This window comes from Pleurodeles waltl, chromosome 1_2 (assembly GCF_031143425.1).
Source record: "Pleurodeles waltl isolate 20211129_DDA chromosome 1_2, aPleWal1.hap1.20221129, whole genome shotgun sequence".
Classification (NCBI taxonomy): domain Eukaryota; kingdom Metazoa; phylum Chordata; class Amphibia; order Caudata; family Salamandridae; genus Pleurodeles; species Pleurodeles waltl.
This window is the reverse complement of record NC_090437.1, coordinates 974135314-974160465: the sequence shown is the minus strand read 5'-3', so window position 1 is coordinate 974160465 and position 25152 is coordinate 974135314. Positions and strand designations below refer to the sequence as shown.

The 25152-nt window shown below is 42.3% G+C and overlaps 1 protein-coding gene across 5 annotated transcripts in view; it reads right to left on the bottom strand.

The window, feature by feature from the left end:
• The window catches only part of LNX1 (ligand of numb-protein X 1), a 234843-nt gene that overhangs the window by 17125 nt on the left and 192566 nt on the right, over positions 1-25152 (bottom strand). For all 5 annotated transcript variants that reach the window (XM_069201231.1, XM_069201247.1, XM_069201238.1 and 2 more), the window contains 2 exons: positions 11513-11690; positions 3011-3242 (listed from right to left, as the gene is read on the bottom strand). In XM_069201231.1, coding sequence (XP_069057332.1) covers positions 3011-3242; positions 11513-11690 — 410 coding nt within the window. The remainder of the gene's footprint in view (positions 1-3010; positions 3243-11512; positions 11691-25152) is intronic.

The following is a 25152-nucleotide window of genomic DNA, read 5'->3' as shown; positions in this document are numbered from 1 at the left end:
TGTCTAGAGCAGGCTTCTTCAACAAGTAGCTCACAAGCTACCTGTCAGTAGTTCTCCTGTCAGCAGCCCAGCCTACTAACTTAAAAGCTTTTGCTTGGCTGAATTAATATTGGTTTACCAAAATTAAAAGTATGTATTTTTCAGGAACTCATAAGCTGATGATTGGAGAAAGACAGGTGAATTTCCAAAATCTATTTAAAGCTGATGTTTGAGATACAAATCATGGGGCGATAGGGAGACTTTTCACTTATATTATTACCTTGGTTTTATGTATTACCCAAGTAGAGACATTATATAATGACAAAGCCTTTTGCTTTTAATTACTGCTGGCAACTTTGCCTGATGCAGTGAGGTGATTACTGCTGGGAATTTTGCATACAGTGGCCACTAATGTAACTGTCTGATGTGGTCACCATTAAAAAACTAATACTAGTAGCTCAATATGATTTTTATTGATCATAAGTGGCTTTTATTACACAAAAAGTTGTAGTACCCTGGTTTCAATGATGCTTCTCACAGCAGGGTTGTCTCCAGAACGGAACACCCACAACAGACACATAAAGAGGTGTGAGCATTCTGCTTCTGCCTATCAGAGCCACATTTGATAGTGATCAGGAAGAGAGACAAAATGGTGCCCCCTTTTTAAAGGGCCCATCACACTCTGACAACAGGAAATGCAGGCTGACACTTCACTCCAACCATCCACCAAATGGTGGGTTAATCAACAGCTCTCTGCAGCAAAAGGACCTTATTCCTGGTATTGTGCTTCCTCTTTGCTCACTTCAGTGCCTAGTTCTCCTCTCGCCAGTGTCAGGAATGTCAGTAAAGCACTTCCAGTGTCTAGGAGAGTAACCTCATAGCCATTTTGTACGCACGAGCAGGCCAGGAGCTCCCAAAATGGAACCCACAGTCCTCATTCATCCAGTTCATTCAGAGACACACAGACACACAGACACACTCTCTCTCTCTCTCTCTCTCTCTCTCTCTCTCTCTCTCTCTCTCTCTCTCTCTCTCACTCACTCACTCACTCACTCACTCACTCACTCACTCACTCACTCATATGCTGGGGACATCAGTGCAGGGATTCAGGTTTACATGTAGCGGCAGAACTTTGCATGAGTGGGTCAGTAGGACACCCCTCCTGTGACACAGATAAAAAGATCCGGTCACACTAGGATCACTGTAAACATGGAATCCACCAAGACCATACTTAGCCAGGTAGAGAAACTGTGGGAAAGTTCTGTAGAGCTGTTCATGTGAGTGTCTTTAAACAGTAAGGGATATGAAGGGAGTGCCGGAGACGTTTTTAGTGGAGAAACTGGTGCTTGGTGACAATATACCTTGTTATACACATGGTTTGAGGGGCAGTGATCAGTGCAAGGTGTTGGTCAGAGCAGCCTCCTTGGTCACTGGGCAAGGTTTTGCTAAAGGAAATTAATGGACAGCGTGGGTCAGCAGTACCCACAATCTTCGGGCTGCCTCACCAGGTAAAGCAGACCATCAGAGTTCAATAGTGGAGGAAAAAATACTCCTCTCAAGAACGATTGTTGCAATGTTGTTTCAAGAGTAAGACTCGACCATTGTTAAATAAGTACTTCGGCCATGCTCTCAATGAAACCACAAGAACTGTAAAGCCCTTCTGATAGGTAAATAAATAAATAAATAAAACACACACAAGCATTCTTACATCCCTCACGTTAGCAGTTTTGCTCTGCCAACAGCTCTCCCATACTCAGAGTAGCAGTCACACACAACCAGACACTTTCTCCCAGCCTTTATAGTCTAGCAGCAAAACAATGGTCTGTCTCAAGTTGCCTCTTAATGGACTGGTGAGTTTGTGTGTTGTGTTGTGGATTGACAAGTGAATGAATGCAGTAATGAGTCAATGGGTTTATGAATAGCTGCACAAGTGTGAGGATGAGAGACTGGATGCATGAACGATGAATAACTGAGTGCATGGATGGATGAGTGACTGTATGAATTATATCATCAATGTGCTTCCAGTTGCAAGCCAGTTCTATTGGATTGGACCATTCTTATTTTAGCACTGCTTGAGTTTAATGTATATATAGCAGCTTGACATAAAGTGCATTGTACAAGTTGTGTGAAGCAATTTGGTTACATGTATGGGGAGTAAAATCATTACGAGAGAAGAGTGTTTCTTTGAGAGAAGATGGTGTTGAAAAATGTCTGGGCTGTCTGGTGTTAGCGTGCTATCGGAATAGGGCCTACTGGTAACCTTCCCTGGCTGTAGGGCCCTGGGATTTGCTAAGAGAACACTGGGGTTAGTCTTAAAAGGTGGAGGTTTGCATTTCAGGTACTGTTTCTGCTTGCCGATGTAACATACCCCAGTTAGTAACATGTTTCAGGTCCTGCACTGCATCACAGAGCTCGCCTTTCAAGGGCTTGCGGGCTGAATCTCTGAGCCTTGCAGTGCAGCTTTGACCATTTGTTCTGCACTGGGGAGCTATGCTTCCTTTATTGCTTTCATTAAAAATAACATACAACGCAGCTGCGACGTGTGTATGCCAAATTGACTTTTGCGGCTGGAGACAAAAAAAAGACTATTCCCAGAAACCTGCCTCAATCTATCCACATCTTATCAGCTGTGCAAGTGGCCTCGGCTGTATTCAACTAACTCATTTTCGTACAGTTTGGGAGCTGCAGGAGTCCTGTTACAGAGCACAGTGTGATCCTGCAGGGTCCGAGTCAAAAGAGTTCCATGTCCAATAAAGACTTCCCTTGTACACTGACTGCCAATCACTGTTTCTTAACGATGCAACTCGAGATCTTTTGTAATCTTTTGAAACAAGACATGAACTTAATAGTTTAAATATATACACAATTAAAGAGGGGGGTCGAGAATGGAAAATCCAGTGTAAAGCTATCTGCTGAAGTCTGGTTTTAATTAAGATAGGACAGACCAATGAATCAGCAAAACAGAGAGCTCAGGCCAAGAAACACAAGTCCTTCCTCTCGCTCTCCTTTGGAATGTCAAGCGTGACCTTACCGTGGCAACTTCAGCCACATGACCCAGGCCGGTGACCATTCGCTGCTGTCTGGGCTGTTCTGATTGGTGTCGTGGAAAAATATATCACTGTCGACATCATCCTGGACGTCCTCTTCTTTTGTCTCCAGAGCCTTGAGCACCACGGAGGAGGAGGTATTTTTCAGCAAGGCGACAGCCTCCCCGCGGCTTACACCAGTCAGCTCCACGCCATTGACACTCAGCAAGATGTCACCTGGAAAACCCACAGTCAATTAGCAACGTAAGGACGTCTTTGAACATCATGACAGTGTATCCCATTTGCATATATTTGAGTGTAAAACACTGGACCTCCCTTCCAATGTAAACAAATTCCTCAATCCCGAGCTTGGATTACAACTCAATCACAGATTGCATACACTGGAGCTGTTTTTCCACATCCAGTTTTTGACAGGTGAATTCTTGTGCAAATCATGCGACCAAATAGCTCAAATTGTAATTTGTCAAGCATCATAATGGTAAATGTCATGCACTGTTCTCACATTATTCACCATTCCAAGATTCATAAACCATAATGGGCACAAATTAATTACTCAGTAAATGCTGCACCATGCAGTATTTGTCTTTACCAGGTGTGAAATGTATGTCTGTGCAATCAGAGATTAATTTGCAAAACAATAAGTGCCGGGCCCAAAGTTTTGCTCAGAGGCTTGATGCATATGCTACTGAATGGCAAGGATACCCAATATCATCTCAAGTCTTTTTAATTCACCACTAGATTCTCCCTGCCCATTTATCTCTCGCTTGCGGGTTTCTTCTGTCTCTGCCACCTTCTTTCTTTCTCTTTCTACATCTTTTCCCTCTCTTGCTCTGTGGCAGAGTCTGATGAGGAAAATAAGCGCTGGTCCCCGAGAAAGAGTGCCAGTGGCCCCACCAGCTCAAACTAAGCACTATGTGTACTATGCGCCCCACTCAGAAAGATGGCCTGAGGAAGGGCATCACAGGGCAATGGCCAACCTACTTCTTTTTTACATAGAAACAGAGAGTAATCATATATTTAACACATTGTTAAGCTCCTCAGTTGTACCCAGTGGTCTTCTTTAACATAACATAGTTGTAGTATTTGCAGTCGAATCTTTGACAGAGAAGGGTATCACAGTGCTTTGAAATCACAGATATTTAATGGTATCCAAATCAATTGTTACTCATTTTAACACTCTCGAAAAGGAAGGACCCCTCAGTGTTTGATCTTTGCCCTAGGGTAAAACAAAGATCCCGACATTATATGTATTTGTCAACTGTGTCACCAGACCCAGTTAAAGAAAGTATTATTGTTTGAAATTTACAGACTCAAAAAAGGGCAGAAGCTTGCAGCCATTTGGACAGCTGCCAAATTGATCATATTTTCTAGAGCTACTTCCAAGCCACAGTGTACTCCTAGGTCCCTATTTATGGGCTTTGTGGTGCAGTGCAGTACTGCAATTCATCTTGCAGCTCTGGCCTGTGTCACAGAGAAAGGGCAGGAATATCGCACAGTCTTGTCCTTTCCCCTTTAGGCAGCCTACCACCAATGCAGGCACCCTTGTGCCATGGTGCAAGGGTGCCTGTGCTGCATGCAGGATTGTTTTTGAGCAGGAAGAGACACCTTCCTGCACAAAAACAATACTAAAATCCTAAGAGGCTTTTCCCTCTTTCTATGTGTGCTGCAGTATGCAGCACACAGAGAAAGTGAAACAACAATGAGAAATAAACCTATTTCTTCTTGTTAGGCCTCTGCTGGGGAGACATCTTTTTGGCACAATCCCAGGTTTACAACTTCTTATAAATCTGGGAACGCATCAAAATCCAAAATCTGTGGGAACACCCATGCAACACCCATGGAAATGCCTCCCTGGCGCAGAGTAGAGCAACACAATGATTTGCGCTGCACTACATTATTCAAGATTTATGAAGCCAAGCATGGCTGTGCAGGATGGCCTTGCATGGCTTCATAAACCTTACTTAAAGTTTGTGTCACATTGTGTGGTGCAACAGCGACACAAACCAGGTCATAAATATGGCCCTTAGAGTCATTTCTAGTTTGAAGAATAACTTTTTGTGGAAAATGTTTGCTTCATGGCTTATGGATTCCTCCGCACCCAATATTGCTTTAGCCATCCTACCTTGGTTCCTAATTCTGTCTATTAATAGGACTGATAAAAAGGGTGGCGGTGTGGCTGTTGTATACCAGGATAATTTTCTGTGTACAATACCTAAACTATTGAATATTGGGATCATAGAACGCCTTTTTTTATTTCTATTACTCTGGATTCCTCTTTTACGGATTTAGGGGTCCTGATTTACAGACCACTTAATTGTTCCAATGAGTCCCTTGGCGTACCTGTGGACCAGGTAGGTCAATTTTATATACTTTGCTTGAATTTCTTAATGTTGGGAGATTTTAATCTACACATAGGTGATTTAAGCTGCTCAGTGACCAAACAGTTTTCGACTACTTTAGAAGGATTTGATGTTGAATAACATGTGTTTGGCCCAACTCATAAGGCCAGACACACTTTGTATCTCAATTTCTCTCACTCCCTGAATGTTCATATCAGCCCAGCCCTCAAGCTAATTTGGTCCTGCCATTTCCTGATACCGTTTAAGATTGTCACCAACCTTCCTAAGAAGCATCAGATGTAATTTCAGAAAGTTTCAAGACCTTGACGTCAAAACTCAGAACCTCTGCTATCTGAAGCTCTCCAATGATCCCGATCAACCCTTTGGGCCCGGTTTACTCCGATCTAGAAAAGGTGAATAATTGTTTTTTTCTCAGCCCTAGGTCTAATGGCCTTGGTAAAAACTGTTTTGCAGAAGAGAACAAGACTGTCACCTCCTTGGTTCTCAGCTGCTTTAAAAGAGGAAAGGTCGCAATGTAAATATCCCGAGCATATATGGAGGAAACCAATTGATAGGGAGGCAAAAGCTGGGTTTAAAAGAGCTCACATGAACATTCGTAGGCCTTCCAGCAAGGCACATAAGGAGTTCATCTCCTCAATTGTTTCTGCCTCAAACAAATTGCAGGAACTCCTTAAGATTATTAACTCCTCCTTGCCCCCCATTGCAATTCAAAACCATCTTATTCCTTCTGCTAAACGTATGTGAAGAGCACTCTGACTTCTTTTCTAATAAAATCAAAACAATTTACAATTAGTTTCCTACTCAGGGGGGTGCTGCTATCTACCCTGGATGAGAGTTTTTCTTCTGGCCCCTATTGTCCAAGTTTGAACCTATCTCCTTGGAGGATTCATCCTTTATACTGGCCAACTGCAAATCTGGTTCGCCTCCTGACATTCTCAATTTGGCCACTCAGCTTGTTAATACTTACTGAACAAGCTGATGAATTCCTACATGGAGTCTGCTGTAGTTCTGAGGATCTGACAGCAGGCCCTCTTGCTGCCCTTGCTAAAGAAACCCTTTGCTGACCCTAAGATCCTCAGTAACTTCAGACCTATTTCTCTCTTACTTGCACCAGCACAAATGCTAGAGAAGCTGGTAAACAGACAAATCTCCAATTTTTTAGTGTTAAATCACTTTCTACACAATACTCAATCTGGTTTCCATGCAGAGTACAGCGCAGAGTCCGCCCTCTTTGAGGTTTCACAGCTCATAAAGGAAAATCTTGATCAGAATGCTGCAGCTCTGGTAGTCCTATTGGATTTATCATCAGTGTTCGATACAGTCTCTCTATTCTTCTAAAAAGGCTGAGGTGTGTTGGAGAACAATGCCAGGCATGAACCTGGCTTAAAACTTAATTTGAAGGCAGGGCCCAAAGGGTACTTCTTTCCCCTTTTACTTCAGCTGCTAAAGCACTTGATTGTGGGGTGCCTCAAGGCTCTGCCTTGAGCCCTACCATTTGTAATGTTGACATGGCTGCTCTTGCACACTTTGTGGAAGCCGGCTTGCGGGTGATTTCCTATGCTGATGATAATCAGCTGCTTCTGTCCTTTCAGTGTAATGATGTGGAAGCTTTGAATTCTTTTAAGCTTTGTCCGAGATCTGCATGCGAGTGGATGGATAACAATTGCCTTGAATGGAATTCCGATAAAACAGAAATCCTCTTCTTTGGCACCAGCCATTATGCAGACTTTCATAATTAGTGGCCTTCCGAGCTTGGTATCCTCCCCCCGTACCATCTGCAATTGTGAGAAATTTAGGCTTTAAAATGTGACTCTAACTTGTCTTTTGAACTGCAGGTTAAAGCTGTATCTGAAAGCTGCTTTGCTACTCTGATATCACTCAGGAGGATGCTCCATCTAGTACCTGAGGTCACCCGTAAGACCATTTTTCACTCTTTGGCTATTTGCAAACATTAGACTATGTGAACAGCTTATATCTAGACCTGTCATCTCACTTGTTGCACCGTCTGCAGATTATTCAAAGTGCGTCAGCCAGTCTTATCCTGAAGGTGTCAGCGTGTCTATCAGTTTCTGCCTACTTGCATCAACTGCATTGGCTGCCCACTGCTAGCCAAATTAAATTCAAGGCATTCATTTTTGCCTATAAAGCCTATGAACAGAAAGGCCCTTTGTACCTGAGAAGAAGGCTTAAAGTTTATTGCCAGTGCAGATCTTGGAGATCCAGTGTTTTACAACTACTGCAAATTCTTAGGGTTCACAAAGTTAGAAGAGTGGAAGATCCTTTGGGTTTCTTTCTGTCAAACTTTGGAATTCCCTTCCGATTGCTCTGGGTTTCACCCTCTCTGAATAAATTGTTTTAATAAAAACTTGAAGACATTTCTTTTTAACGCTTAGGCTCTGTGTTTTCGGATTTTTGTTAGGCTCTAGGTCCTTTTTGGAACTTTGCTGCTAGCACTGGAACGTTTCCTCTGAAGCATCTGTGCACTTTACAAACTCTATTGTATTGTATTTTATTCTTTTTGTGTGTCGTTTTCATTTAAGCACTTGAACATCTCTCCATTCACTGTATTTCTTTGTACATGTGTTAACATTATTGCGCCTCTCCCTATAAAAGTGTGTGGTTCCATAAACATGCACCAATCTTTTGTAGCCAATCTTTGAACTGTCTCAAATCTATTTCTATACTTCTGGAAACAGCGTTTTCAGAACTAACAAAGTCATAAACGATGCCTTACTAATAACATATAAATATCCAACCATACCCTTTTGCTAGTTTTTATTCCTTCTTATGTTTCTCACTATTACAATGTCCTATCTTTTTCCCATCCCAGTCCTTGCTAATTTAGAACGATGGGCCCTGGACACAGCTACTTCTTTATTCCATACAAAACCAGGAACCATTCTGTGGATGTTCTTGAGACAGCCTCCTATAAATGGAGCATAAGGTACAGCCAAACCACAAGTCCTGAAGTACAAAAGAAAGCACACAAAGTATTATAAGAGGGAGGTTGCTTCCCCCCTTTGGAGTCTGCTTCTTCGTTGCATTCCTCGAGATATGGTCTCTTGAAGAAAGCAAAGTCCTGATTGAGAACACTGTGAATGCTGTAACTTCAAAACATGTGCCAGTGGGGTTAGGGCACAAGCATTGACACTTGAATGAACAGGGACAAGAATGAGGGTAGTGATGAGCTACAAATGTGCAAAACATACCAAGAGAATGCACACAGAAGTTAGTTATGTAGCAGCACATGGTGCATGTACGACCCTTCCTGTGTCAGTGAGGGACATTTACCAGCGCTGCATGCGAGCTGCTGTGGCAGGCCTACCAATACGCCAGTCAATTATGGAAATTCTTCATTGAGACTGGAAGGAAACCGAGAAAGGCGTCTTCTGAGACACTGGTCAAAACAGCATGTATGAGAGGGCTTTGACAAGACTTTCCGGAGACAATTATGATCACCTCACTCTTGCCTAGTTTGGGTGGATTTTCTTCTGTGGTTTCAAAAGAAGCAATGCTTGTGTTTCCCATTGACAAGCAATTTGAGTTGACTGAATGGAAAAAGGTAAAATTGCATGGATCAATTTCAGACTGAGACATACCACATATGAGGTACAGGCTTTACCTGTATATTCTTATTATATGCGGACAACATTTGATGATTGCTCAGATCATTGGTCTGTCCTGGAAATTATGAACAAGTAAGTTCCGCTGATTTTGGAACTTTTGTGCAGTAGCACTGGCTACAGTGAAGACAATAGCACAGAGACTCAATCTCTGGCTTTAGAATGCTGGAACCATGCCCCCCTTGTCCCTAACATTCAGCCCTCAGTAAAACAAGCAGCGGAAAACAGTATTGCCATTCTTTTTAAACAAAGTTCTGGGACCGAGGCCTTGTGTCATGAGCCGTAAAGTTACCAGCAGGCTTCTGGTTTATCATTCTGCAGACCAAGATCAGTGGAAAGAGATTAATTCCTAGGGGCCAGAGAGATGTATTCCCCAAAAACTTGGTATTGTTAGGATCCTAAAATGAATCATCCTTCCTATCATGGATTCTCAGTCTTCGATGAGGGGGATGGCCTGTCAGGTTCCAGACCGAAAATATATTCACTGACTGGAACAAATCTGTTATGAATCAATGGATCTTAAATGTAATGCAGCTGGATTACATAATGGGGATTAGAAATAGTTTGTTGTTTTTTGGGATTCTAATGACTGCTTTTTCCAGGACACCTTAGGATATGTAAGCACTATTGACTGGGACCCAGGAACTTAACAGAAAAGAGAAATTATCTATGTATGAGTGAAACGGTAGACTCTGGGATTATGTTTGCTACTATAGTAGGTGTTTAAATTATCAAGAAATCACTTACACTTCTTGTACCTGAGTAAAAGAACCACCATTACCAATAATCACAGTTCAAGATGCACTCTCTGAAAGATCCTATCTCTGGTGATGCCTCGCGAGATTTTTAGGGTGATAAACCTTGGGTGTGAATTGTTTTTTCATATTGCAGAAGCAGATGTAGTCTCCTTTCAACATCTAGAGCTCATCAGAGCATTGTTTGAAGCGGATGAGGAAAATATGGTGGACATGCTGTGTGTTTCTTGATAGCAACTTAGCCTCACGTAGTACCTCTGGTCAAATACATGCAGGACCACTTCACGAATTCTCTAGAATTCAACCATCTCATTTGTTTTTCCCATTCTATTTCTGCAGAAGTCCAGTAGTGGCAAGGCGGATATGAATTGTGCACTAACTGACTCTCACTACCGATGCTTGGGCTTGAGGCTGTCGTCACTTGACTCACAACCTACTCAAGGCCTTTGTTCACTTGGAAATGAAATGAAACTCCATCTGTCAGGAATTGTCAGCCATGGTAAATGCGCTACTAGTACTTGGTCTATCTTTTCTGGGTCAATCGGCAGTGACTCCTTCACTCAGGATTGTGAGGAAACCCCATTATACTGTTTTTGATTGATGTAAGGTGACAGAATATCATGCTATCAAAAATGTCCACGAGCAAAATATCGACAATGTGAATATATATAGGTAAGTATAGTTTACTTTACTTAACTCCACCTAACTATCTGTTTATCTTCAAGGTACGTAGATGTGGACTTAAGAATAGTAACTATGTTATATACTTACCTTCACGATATTTTGGTTGTCATATTGTGACAGTATTCTTGTAGTACAATATTTCTTTACTTGATATTTTGGCATACAAGCTTTGACTGTCCATTTGACGCAGTAAGCCAGGGAAGGGAAAAAAAGAACAATCCACTGTACCACAATTGATGTAGTAATGTTGATATACATAGAGGGGATTCCTGGGGTCCCTTTAGTGCAGGGGAGCCTTGATATATCAGTCAGGTAGGCATCCAACGTGAAATGTCAGAGGTCACTCAGTAGATTTGAGAAGGCATCAGTTCACTTTACACCACTGAGGACACTGCTACTTTTCAATCCTGTTAGAGTGAATTTGTGAACAGGAAGCCACCACTGACCTGAGCAGACCTCTATAAGAATTCCTAACATTGCTATAAGCACATCCACAGTGGTGCACAACAGCATGGAATGCACAACATCTGTAAATATTTCAATTTGACCATTGTGACTCATTTATTTTTATCTGATGAACAGCATATTTTATACTTTGGACTAAGATCTGAATTTCATGAGATGTAATTGAATGTCTATGCCTACAGAACAATCTCATCTTTGAAAGCTAATCAGAGCCTTTCTGTTGCTACGTTTAGTAGTTGCAGTACTATTAACTGTGACAATGTTTTAAGGATAAATGTAAGTCTATGAACCACATTGCTGTCAATAACATCACCAAAAGAGCCAGTGCATGAATTCTGCCTGTAAATTAATCTGCTTTTATAATTGGAGTTTAATCAGTCCTGTACCTTCCAATGTTATTTATTTCTACATTGCCAGGAACAGCTCTCATATCTGTAGCTATTTATTCTCATAAATGCGAAGAGATCAACCCAGGTCATCAGCATTTAAGCTTTCCTTAGTCTGTCCCTGTATTTGTAGACACAATCGTGACTTCTAAACTGCACGGTTACTCTGATTTTCATATTTGGATCACCCCTTTCAAGACCCATTGGCTGTACCTGTTTTTATTCTCCCGTCTCTGCTTATGACTCCATCAGGCTCAACGCTGATCACATAAATAGGTAAATCCCATTCTCTGTGGGACACTCCACCTGCGACGATCATTCCCAGGGACTCTGTGTGGTCTTTGCTGATGTTCACCACCTTCTCGTGGCATGTAACAGTGTGAAGAGCATTCTGTGGGAAACAAAGAAAGAGGGATGTTATTACTTGCCCTTTTTTAAATGATCACTTTTCTTCACTTGTACAGAGCAGGCAACAAAAACTTATGGTCACAATGCTTACCTGGAGAGCAACTAAGGTAGTTCTTGAATCCTAAACACCACATTGGTTTGGCAGTATTTGACCTTGAAAGATCCCCCTATGGTGCCTCTCGATGAACTAGAATAGGCAAATGTAAAGAACCTAGGAATTTGACATTTAAACCAAGACGTCCTTGACCTGCTGCTGACTGTGTGGGTTCAGATTTTGTCTTTCAGTAGTTCATAAGGTTCTAGAATAAGGCTATACAGAAACACCTGCCTTTGGTACTTATCAGTAGGTTACCTAAAGGACACAAACCTAACCCCGAAAACCTCAGTCAATGAGCGATGACAGCCTTTTCATTCCATGGTACCGACTGAAGTGCTGATTTAAATTATACATATTGCCCACTTAAGATTTTCAGTAAACCCACACAGCTCTTCTAACCTGTGAAGGTAACGGCAACATGGCACTGTCAAAAAACACAAACATAGCTATTTAACATGGGGGTTCTATACATAAAGTTTTGAGTTTCACCATGTAATTATTTAGAAAGTCAGCTAAGCTAAACCCTTCCTATGCTGCAGGATATTCAACAGCCTAATTCATCCTTGGTACACACTCCCATAATTGCGCTTCCGAGAAGGGCTACAGTAAACTCCCCCAGCTCACTCATTCTATTAAAAAAAAGACTGATTTGTGAGGCAATCTGACTGCAAGAACCTCCAGGTTAGCAGTCCATAGTATCTCACTTTACAATCTACCTTATATGGATTATTTCTAGGGTCGAATTGTTTGCCTTTTAATTTGGGCCTCTTTTGGCGGTAATTTGACTTCCTAGAGAGGATTTAAGTTTCATGGCAAATGTGGTTGTATCTTTGGTTATCCCGTTTTTTCAAGGAGTGTTTTTGAGGTTTTTGAAAAATGATGTGCCACTCCTATAAAAGTATTTTAATTATAAACGTTATGTCCAACGATTCTCCACATTAGCAATATTCCGGATTTAAGGAATCCACTGAAGAGGATGGTATTTGTACTTGTTGACTTCTATGGTTACTTGTAGAAATTATTTTAGTAAGAATTTTGTATCACATGGCCTTCTGTTATTTGGCTGAGGCAGCATTTACACAAATAATAGTATCATACGGTTACAAGCTTGTTAGTTGCCAGATTGGGACACCATATTTTGTTACATAAATGTCCTGTTGCAGAACTGGACACATCAACTGTCCATTGACTCCTGTGTTGTGTCATGGATGCTGGTATCCTGTCCCTCCTCCTTGAGGGGGCCCATCATACCAGGGACATTTTAAAGATTTTGGGTGCCCTGTGCCAAATGTATGTTGCGGATCGGAACAGTTTTGAATTTATGATCCAATTTCAGCTTTTTCATGCCCTCTTTGGCCAGGTCTCCGATAGTGGACAAGCACACACAACCAAATTTTAAATGTGTCTACATCTAATATTCAGGGATAGAGATGTGTGCTTCCAATATTGTAACACAGCAGCAGCTCACTAATATTACTGCAAATAATCTCTGACACCCTCCCATTTCTCATGTGAGTTCCCGTTTTGATTTAAAATAAACTTTTTTTATGAATGCTGCATGAAATATAAGCAACATTTCTCTGCAAAATGTCTGTAATAGACTTTCGCACATCACCCACCTTACAAATATATTAAAGGAAAACAATATTTAAAAAACAATCAGTGAAGAATTATTGAAGGTCATCAGGACTCTTTGAAGAACAGAGCTGGCTCTATCATCACCCCCAAACCCTCCCCCCCCCCACACACACATACACTTTGCCCTTTCCTTAAAATGCCTCTGCATTTTACCATTGCTATTGTTGAATATGTAAGGACGTCACTCTGGGGTGTCAACTAAAACATTGTTAACCGTGTTGACATGTGAGGATCCCAGTGGCAGTGTTATAACCCAGAAGATTGTTCTAAGCTTCTGGAACTAAGACTGTGCCGTTGATGATCAAGCCTGTTTCATTTACAATTGTTTCACTTGTCCGTTGTTCCTGGCTATCAGTAGCCGTTTATCAAAGTATCTCCAAACGGTAACACTGCAAGTGTTTGAGGTGCCAGGGCTGGGACATTATCAGGGCTTCTGCACCGAAATCTACCATGACGAAATAGTAGTTGTGTAGTTCTTCCAGTACATTCGATTGTGCCCAAAGCAAGCTCTGACTTTGGTAACCATAATTCTGGCATAATTCTAGAAACTGCTTGCAAAGGAGCATGGCAAACCGAAGCGTATGGTATATTTGTCTGATTAACATGGAGTATCAATTGGAACTCACGTTTTTATTGGAGGCATAAAACACAATCTATTATGCCTCCTTTTCTTCCAAAACACATAGGGGTGGGTGTTTATGAAAATTATTCTCCACAGATAGGTGTTGATATGTTTAATAAACACCACCTTTTTTAATCCACCGTCTGTATTAAAATGTGCCTACCAATGTAGACCTGCCTTCATATGGTTGATGCCCTGGGACTGCCAAGTTCTCTTTTTCATTAGTTAATGACTGGCTATTTTCTTGGGCGGCAGCTACTGTTATTCAGATTATTACAGGAAATCAAATATTAGTGAGAATAGCAAAATGTGGTCACAATCAAAAATTAAGCTACAGGGTATTGACTTGTACCCTTTGACCAGGATCCTTTTATCCTGCTGATGCTGCCAGGAGAGGGGTGCTTGCACAAGAAAGATTTCAGAATCCATCTTGGTGGAACAGGAAATCGGTAATGAGATTTTCAGTGGCACCATGCTACGTTCCACTTTGAGATTATGGTGCAGCGTATTAAAATGCACTGGACACATCAGGTACCAATCGTGCTTCCTAACTAGATCTTGACTAAGGGTTACGAAAGTATCTTCCGTTTATCTAATGGGTTGCTAGTCCAGCTTTCTATAAGATAGGAGTTGTGCAGTGGTCAGGGAACGCTAACCCTGGCACATCCACTGTTTTGCTACCCCACAAACGCTGTGTGGAATTTAAAAAAAACACTATTCAGAACTGGTTGCCTGATTACTAACTAGTATGTTTTGCTGGATCAGCACACCAAAGCTTGTGGTGAAAAGTCTTCCGAGCTTAACGTTTCATATTTAGGGGTGGAATAGGAGCTCTTCTAAAACTCCATCAGCCCCGTCAGAGGCTTGGTGACTTCAAAGAATCCCTTAACTGCAAGCTCTTCCTCAACGGATCGAACCTTATGAAGATACCATGACTTCATCTCAGACAGAAAAGACAGAGCTTTGCACCTGCATACTCCATAAAAACGAAAGGGAAAGGATCTGATGCCCTATCATTGATATTTGTCTGTTTTTCATCATTTTCAAGATTAATTCAAAGAGGGCTTCATCCAGGACAATCCAAAGTCATGGAACTTCAGCCAGCCAGCACCAGCAATCTGCCCGGCGTCAGGCCTTTTCTCATCATAAGTAAGATAATCTCAGCGGTGTAGCTTCAGGAGAGGGTCTTTGGGGTGTGACACCCCCTCCACCCCCCCAACACACACCCCAGATAAATACATTCTTGGCTTCGCAGTTGGCTGAAAGGCTCTAGAATTAGGTCTGCTACGCCTGTGTTGGTTTTTCCCACCTATTTAGTTGGGAAATGTGAGATTCACACCCCCTGAATCTCACCAACTAAGCTACACCCCTGAGTAATATTTCCTACATGGTCCAACACCCTGCCTTGGGCCGGACATGGTCACTCACTCATGTTCACTCAGGGTCCGGCGTACCTTGTAGCTCTGGACCTGCTGAAAATACAAATCGAGCCTTTGCCATTTTTTCCTATGTACTTCAAAAGCCACTATAGCTCTCCATTTTATCACATGCTATTTTTCAGATTGTACTCAACTATTAGTTCTCGAAAGTTTACTGTGATTTACCTATTCCAAGCCCTCCTTTAAGGGATGAAAATTCCAGTCCATGAGCTCTCTCCATCTGCTTAAGACAACCGACATTTTCATTGTCAGCACCTGAAATAATGGAATGCTGTGGGGTGGGGCGGGGCTCATTTAGGCAGAGTCTTATCCTTTTAGTGCAACTCATCAACTTTGTGCTGAAACTATTCGACCTCCCTTGTCATCTGTTTATGTTGCCGCTCCCATTGCTTCAGTAGTGGCTTTGGAACTGCAGGTGCACCGGTTGTTCTGTCATATGCGTGTTCAGACATATCTGGCCGATTTACGGGTTTAACACATCATGTCAAAAAGATCTCAGAAGCCCAAAAACGCTACTGCGCAAATCAAAGAAAAACGACCCTTAGGTTTATATAGAATGTCTTCGATCCGTTTTCCTGAGTACCAAAACTCGTATTTTTTTCAAATGGGATCACACAGAAAAAATATTTTATGATTCCGATCGTCGTTGAAGGGAAAAGGCCGCTCGGCATCTGTTTTAATACCAGCGGTCGGGTGCAGAATCCTTTGGCAGAATAAGAGCCATTTTGTTTATGTGCACGTTAGACGCTCATGGAGGTATTGCTGATAGAGCGTCAGTCCGATAATGAAAATGTTTATCGGCTTGTGCATATCTTTCAGTACAGCCCTTTCCAAACATTTGTCCTTCTCCATCTTTCTAACCGGAGAAGACGTGGCCCTGAATACATCGCAGCCTGTGCTTTTTTTCCTGTTTATTGTAAGATAAATGTTTACAGCAGATTATCGCAGCCTCGAATGCGTCGCGCGTGCCTTGCGAGCGCAGCTGCACATGGTGGGTTGAAGGGTACGTCACTCTCGGGGCGCAGCTGCAGCCCGCGCGCGCTGCCGGAGGGGCTTCCGGCCGGAAAGAACCCCAAGTCCTGAGGGGACCTCTGAGGGCTCGGTCGTGACCTTCACAGCCCACTGGTGCATCGCGAGGCTGCCGCTAGGTAGTTGATTGGAAGAAAGTGTAGGCTGTGCAGTCCACACTATAATACCGAGCCTTGAAACCGCGCAGGTGCAGTAAGTACCCGGTGGTGAATAGTACCTGAAGTATTTGAACAAGTAGCGAGTATTGTTCTCAACATTCCATACAAACGACTTAACCAAAAAACAAACCATTAGGGACATATGCTTGCACGCCTGTTAAAAATAATCGATCTATTTTCGGTGATGCGAATGCTATGTAAACACGTTAATAGTTAAATCAATTATATTATGTGAATGGGCAAATAGGTCTAAGGCAGTAGCTCCCAATCTCTTGACTTCTGTGCACCCCCCACTTCATCATTTATAGAACCTGCGGACCCCCACTGAATCATTAGTGGACTCCACCGAGTGATTACAGAAAGGTGGGGACCTTTCCTGTTAATATTTTTAATTTTCTAAGCAGTTGCGGACCCCCTGAGGAGGCTTTGCGGACCCCCAGGGGTCACCGGACCACAGGTTGAGAACCACTGGTCTAAGGAATCCAACATTTGCCTGATTTGCTTTTTAAGATCATCTATTTCACAACTTTGTTAGTGTGTTTAAAGTTATGTACATGGCTTTTTGTATGGTGGGGGTATATATTTCCTTCCACAGAGTCGTTCTCTATCAAATCTATCTCAATGTATTTCTACGATCCTCACTACTCTGCTCTCCTTGTTCTGTCTTCGCTATGACTGTGCATTGCTTGTGTTTCAAATCTGCAGCTTTTCCTTTGGGCCCTGTGCAAATCTTCATTCGTAGAACCGACTTACGCATCACGGTTTAATTCTTCACACATGTTGAACCGTCATACTTCCAAAATACCTCTGCGGAGAAATGATCATTTAAAGATTTGCATTCCCCACTTCACCATAAGAGTTCTGATTTTCTCATGCCTGATAATTACATTTGCCAATGCACTCAAATTCTTTCAGTCATAGCAATGCAATGGCTATTCTGTCTTTGTCCAAGAATCGACAGCGAGTTTATCACCCATAACTACTCCATCTCTTAACTAGGTCTTATGGCTATACTAACTGCTTTTGATGCTGTTTGTTTACTGTTCTCTTCTTCCTTTCTGGCTGCCATTACTTGAAGTGTTGGGTACTGGCCGTACCTGGGTTCATTCTCATTTCTTCCCTCACACACTCCCCGGTTCCCTAAAAACCTTTTTCACACCCAGTGGTGTAGTCAAGGTGTATGGGCCCTAGTACAAGGAAGGAATTGGGCGACTTGCTTGTTGGAATTCTAGACTACACCAATAAACAGGATTCAGTGGGCCCCTCAGACCTCAGGGCACCGGTGCCATTGCACCTCCTGCACCAATGGAGGCTACCCCCCTTTGTGTGAGTTAACTGTTCACAGCAAGAGTAATGCTGGCACATTAGTTGGTATTTAGTGACATTTAACTGCAACATTGGTTTGTTTCTTTTCTGATTAGGACTTGCAGATCTTGCAGTAGATTTATTGATCTTTGGCATATTTGTCTGTAGAGCAGATGCCTACGTGAGTGTTGTTGTACAGAAGATTCTAGTCTAAGCCCGTTCTGAAGTACCTACAACCTCAACAATGGAATGTTGACGTTGAGGCGAAGAGAAAGTGTTCCACTTGAGAGTAGGAGGCAGAAGAGGTAGGGGTCAGGAATAGAAACAGAGATGAGGAAGAGGCCAGGAGCCAAATATTTACAAGTAACCCCGAGAGAAACCTTCAAACAGATAGTCCCTGAGGTAATATAGTTACTTTGGGGCACTCTCAAAAGTAGTCTGAGAGAAGCCCCAGGTTCCAGAAATCCTAAATTTCAAGGAGTTTTGACCTCACAAACTATGTTGGATTGTATTTCGATGAAAGTATTTTCTGCTTTATTAGATGTCATAGTAACAATTTCTAATGACACAATATACAGTAAAAACATACTATATCTTGTTGAAGTGAGCGTAGCAAGTTGTAATTGTATGGAAGCTTTGTAATATGGACCAAGACTAACCTGTGCCTTCTTGGGAAACTTTGACTGCTATAACACGTTTCAGGTCAACCCCCCCAGATGTCTTACAGGCTAGCACCATCCTGCTGCCCAGAATAAGCTCTTAGCAAGTGATTACACATTAATATGAACAGTCAGTAATGACAAGTGCTCCCCTTACCGAGATGCACATAAGGGGTGTGCAGGAGAGATATATATAACGTTTGAGTCCAGCAGAGCCTATAATCTATACATTAATTCGCTGCTTAATAGCTAATGACTAATGTTTTTATTTTGTTACCAGAAAGGAGAATAACCATGCAGACCTGAAATTACTGGGTCCTTATCAGGTGGTTTTCTATGGCAGTTACCACCTGCACTGAGCAAATGGGAAATGTCAGCACAGCAGGGGCAGTTGGGTGGGGGTGGGCCTGGGGTAAAGGAAGGCTGTGACCTGGCTGCGGGGAGCTCAGTCTGCAGTTCCCTTCATGGTGGAAGGGGTTGGCAGGGGCTGAACTGTGTCTCTGTCAGCAGCCCTTGGCCCACGACAGCCATAAAACTCCTTAAAACCAGTTCTGGTAGTTTAGGCCCACAGTTGGAGTTCAAATATACCAGACATCTTGTAATATGGCAGAGTGAAATCCATTACTTGGGAGAAACCGCCCTACCAGGCTCACAAAGAGGTCTTTAGTGATCTGATTCTGTGGAGAACATTAAGAAGGGGAAACTGTTTTGGTTTCTGTATCTTGACCACGTACCCTAGAGTTTTCTAAGAGTTAGTTCGATTTGACTCCAGGTACGTTGCGGAGACAATGAGATCATTATTCCTCTAAGTTACTTCATAGCACCGAAAAGTCAAACAAAAATGGTGCAAGTGGGGACTGTTTCATAGTGATTGTTGGCAAAGTGCTACATTTAATCCTTCATTCACAGTTAGTTGGATGTAAAGGTGTTATTTATTTCACAAGAGAAACAGCAACATCACTGGCCATGTTATTTATAGAATGCAATAATAGCACCTATTTTGAGTTTTCTAGTGAAAAAAAAATCAGATTTTGGTTAATAATGCATTAAAATATAGTAAAAACCGTACACTCTGTTTATACCACCGAAATATAATGAAGAATAAGATATTTAACGCACCCAGAAATGACCAAGTGCTGTAAATACCACCAGTCTTGGAATTCTGATTCCTGTGCAAACAGGAATTTGTGCTGGTGTGGGGAAACTCCGACCAACCTGGAACAGGGCCACAGCGTCAAGGTGTAACTGAATGACAGCCGCCAAAATATTTCAGATAGCAAGTTTCACCTCTCCCAGATTGACCTATGCAAGAATCCTCCAACAGTTTGGGGTTACCTCGAGGTGCTTGATTTTTCAGCGATTCTGCCATGTTGTGTATTTGGTAGTTATAACACTTCCTAGAAAGTAATTAAAAGTCCCTTGAGGCAAGCATATCTTCTACACCATTGCTCAGAGATTTCTATACAAAGATATCGCTCTCTACTGTTCCCAGGTCAGGTACATTGACAGGACCACCATCTTATTCTGTACGGTGAACAATCTAGAATCTTTGGCACCAGACTTCGTGTAACCTCTCTGCCAATAATTCTAGTGTTTTGTTTTTACTTTCAGCTAGAATCCTGGCCCCATGATCTCTTATGTTGTCACAAACTTTCACTTCTCAGGACGCAAGACTTCATTAGTTATGGAATTCCAGACTGGATTTTGCTCTGTTTTATTCTTTTCACGGTGGGGAGTAACTTCATGGGCTTTTTCTCTGCTGCCTCCCTCTATATCACATTCTTCTATTTAAGATGTTCTGGGTCTCATGGGTGGACTCATTATTTGCTGTTGCTTCCCATGTTTGAATACCAGGGAGGCCCTCTTTCCCACTGCCTCAGCACATCTGCCATTGGGAGCTACCTTCAAGCCTCCAACCTATCTCCCATGAGAAATTATAGTTCTGTTTGTTGCGTTGCTTTAAAAGGTAACTATAATTTGTGCCCTCGCCAAATGCTGATAATTACCCTACATATTGCATCACTCTTCTGTAACACCATTGCTAACCTTTACTTTAATATTTGCAGTTTTATATAATGCAGACTTGATCTCAAGGTACTGGAGGACTTTACGTAAGCACCAGTTACATTACACAAGCGAGATACATAGCACAAAGTTGCATGCATTTTTTGTAACCACAGGGAGCTAAAGTGATTTGCCCAGAATCACAAGATGTTGAGCAAATGCCGAGAATCAAACCTGGGGCCATAATTACTAACATTTTGCAATCTAGTTGCACCATGTTTGTGGCACAAAAGACTAGTACATATTTAGAAAGCCATATAAGGGGCAATTTGCGTCACCTTGCCTGGCTTTGTAAAGAAAATGTAAAGCAATTCAGTGACTTGTGCTGCATTGCGTTACATTTCATTCTGGTAGGTGTTCCATGAGTGGAACATGGGCCTTGCCATGCATCCACCCATGGATTTTACGCAATCCCAGATTTACAAAGTTTGTAAAGCTGGGATTGCGTGAAATCTCTACAGCTCCCAGAGGATGGCGTAACAAGGAGAAAAATAACTCCTTGTTAGTTCCTCTTTCTAAGTGTGCTGCAAATTGCAGCACACATAGAAAGAGAAAAATGTCTCCAAAAGAGAGATTTTGTGCAGGAAGGTATTCCTTCCTTCTCAAAAACAATTCTCCTTGCAATGCAGGCACCCTGGCACCATGTTGCAAGGGCTGACTATGGTGCCATTAGGCTGCCTGAAGTGCGCCAGCGCAAGGAGAGAGAAGAAATGCTCCATAATTTTGTAAATAAGGAACATTTCTGCCCTTTCACGCAATGCAGAGCAGGAACTTTGCTTGCTGCCCTGCGTTGCATGAAAGTTTAGGAAATATGCACCCTGGTTCCCTAGTTCCAAAGCCGGTCACCACATCCTCTCCATATTTCGTGACTTTCCTGGCTCCATATTTATCACTACAGTATGTCCAATTTCACGTTTTTGTCTAGTGTATAAATGTGTTCGCTCCATTCCCACAACTCATCTCTTTCTCCTTTGACAACTTTATGTGCTCTTCTCCTGCCTTTCTTACCTCAATTTCTCTGGCAGTACTCTTTCGCTACTCAACAGTTAGTAAAGCTTGTCTTTATCTTCAGTTCCTTGGCGCTCCCTCTGCCTGAATTAGTTTGGTGGAACACTGAATCCGTTGGATTTCTGATGTAAATTATTTAACGTTGTCCGTAAAACTGACGAAAAACCTTTTTTCAAAACAGCATATACAGTAAATGAAAATCAAATGAATTATATCTTCTAATCAATCATTTACTCTTTGCAGTCAGTCCTAGCTTTGCTGTTACTTGGACAGGAGGGCAGCGGTGGCAGCTCTAACCTTTTAATAATATTCCATGGACTCAGGACAGTTAGCGTCAAGACAGTACATCAGCAAAATATAATCACCAACTAAAATAAGATCTCACAGGGAGATCAACTCATCACCTCAGACTCACATAACATGCATTCTGTCGAAAACTCCCAACTAAGGCGGCGGCTCAGTTCTGGGGTATTTTAATGAAAACTGGTTTGCACTACTTTCAACATTTCTTGAAAATCAATGGCAAACTAAAGTGTGACAGAATATACCATAGTTATAGTTGCAACATCTGAAAACATCTGATGTAGTGACATGTGAGACAGAGACAGCAAGCAATGCTTAAGTCATTTAGAACCTGGCACATGGTCCGGTGGCCTACTGGGGGACCAGGGCCTCCACCGCCTGGCAGAGGATCTTCTAACCTATATAAAAACCCCATCCTGTCTGTTGGGAATCTCTCTCTTTACTGTGAAGGGAGCCACAATTGCTCATTTAAGAGACCTGAAGGTTTACCCACTGCGTGCTTCACAACATTTTTTTGCATTGAGAAAATAAACTTCCTACGCTGGAGTTTTCTCAGTGCAAATAGTGTTGGCCAAGACAATTTTCTCTTTGCACATGGGGGCCATTCTGTATTCTCCCTTTGCATGTCAACACCCTGATAGTTAAGCCATCATTTCAAAGGTTTTCAGTAGCGGAGACAGTGAAGTCCCCCACCAGCATAAACTCAGTCCTTCCTTAGTTTCTAAATAGATTAGGGGACCTGCGAGGGTTGATGTTGAGAAGCCCTCAGAGTTGGGCAGCTGCGGTTGTCTTGAAGTTGGATCCATTTATAGCTGAATCTACTGGGTTTCTTATGGAAACACCAGGGTGATGGTTAGCATATGATTTCTAACATTACCTGCTGACCTCATATTGTTCTGGTTGCTATTGTGCAGACTGTTGCTTGTCTGTTGGGGGAGGTTGTGGCACTTGAAGGCATTGCTGGAAAATAGTTTAAGGTGGAGTTTTGTAAGGTTTTCTAGTGGTGATTGAGGTATGTAGAAAAATAGCTAGCCAGTGGCTGGCATTCAAATAGGGAGGCAGTTTTTATTTTGGTTATAAAGGCAGAAACAAGCTTGATGACGGAGTTATTTTTAGGGGCGAACTCAAAGCGCTCCTTCCCGTGTTTTAAACTCTCTTTGGGCTTCTAACCACGCCCATGTCATGTCCGTCACTTTCATTGGTTTGTGGGCTTGCCTTTTAAAATCCGCTTGCTTTCATTAGTGAAAGGCATGCATACGTCATGCCTTTTCCGGTGTTTAGCCCTCCTCGAGCTCACGGACCAACTACTGAAAACATACGAGGCTCAATGTTTTCCGTCCGGTTTCCGGACTACTTTTTCTCTTTATTTAGCAGCGCTATCTCGCTGGGCAGTAGTCGAGCGCTCTATCCTGTTACATAGCTAATTGCACTTTTGATGGTTACATGGATAATTGCACTTTTGCCGGTTACATGGATAATTGCACTTTTGCCGATAGGTTTCACTGCAAGTGAACTTTTCTTTCCCTTTGTGTGCTTGCTTTGCGCTGATGGTGGCCGTCGGCTCGCTTATGTGAAACTTTTACTTTTCAGTTTATGTGGCAAGAAAAGTCCGGTTAGTTATGTGAAGCTGTTTTACTTTTCATTTTCAATTTATGTGGCAAGTAAAGTCTAGTTAGGAGTTTAAAATGCTAATAGCTCTAACTCGAGCAAACCCGAGACCCATTGCATTGCAAATGCTTGTTTTAAGCTGGGACTTTCCATGTCACTCAGCATCATTTGCCTTTGATTAATTGTGTGAGAATGGCTTTATCTAGATATCTGAAGATTTAGAACTGGGATAATTTGTGTAATATATGCCTTGTTGTTTTTCTTTTTGAATCCTCAGTATTGTTTGACCTCATTATGTGATTTCTTTGTTGACCAAAGGGTGACTGTCAGTGTCTTGGTTAATCTAAGCACAAGGGGTAGGTCAAGCTTGGTGGGTGCTAGAAAGTCTCAGAGTAGGATTCTTGCTGCACATCCAATGGACCTAAGAATAACATGATTTCTTGATCTTCCAGAATGCTGAGGGCAGCCAAAAACTATGAATTGCAGCATTTATGCAATAAGCTTTGCTGTCTTGTGTAAGGAAATGCCTTTTTTTTTGCATGATCACCCCCACAGTTTTGGACTGATGCTGCTAGTTCTCTGACTGAGTGTGCACAGAGGTCTGCTGGCAAGATCTTAGTGTTCTAACCCATTATAAAATATATGTTGAATTGACTACCCCCAATTGGTATAAGATGACTTACAAATAAGTCCTTAGAATACTGTATCAAGGGTACACAGGTCATGTAAGGCATAGTGCCCCCCCCCCGCCCCGCCCAGTGCTGCAGCACTGAGTGTGTCACCCTGTGGGTGATAAAGTACAAAATGTCTCCTAGTCTGCCACTGCAGCCTGGAAGAGCAGTTATAAAACTGCTAGTTCGACTTTGTCCTTCAACAATATATGTAAGTCTCCACTAAGTAAGGTCTATGGAGCACTAAGGCTAGGAGCTGTACATTATTAAGTAGGACATATACTTTTAAACTTCCAAATTGTTGTCTTTCCTGTGGAAAAGGTAGTAGCCCTATTGACTAGTACAGAGTTACCTGGTGACCTCTCAATCGGCTAACTTCGGAATGGGACTGCTAAAATGGGTACTTCAAAGTATCAATTTAATTGTGGCACTAAACTTGACTTGATGCTGAGGTAGAATTTAATGTCACTTTTAAGGAAAGGCAATGTTTAGAAAGTTGCCCCTCTGTTGCCCAAATTCTCCAGTGGGCTTGCACACTTGCTGGCCACCTTACAGGCTTCTTCCCTCCTGGAGAGTAGTGTGAACGACTCCCAGGTTTAGGAGCAATGAAAGCCTGCTACAGAGGGAGGCGTCACCTCTCTCTTGCAGGAAGCCACACAGGGTGTTGGTCCAAACGGTAAGCTGGCTTTGGTTGGCATATGACAATCACACTCTAGTAGGGCTGCCCTTTTGTTCAGGTAGGCAGGCTGGCGGCAGGAACAGAGGGGGGAAACCAGTGGCCAAACAGGTTTACCTGTGGGTATGTAGCCCACAGGTAGCCACAGCTCTAGGGTGGGGTACCAAG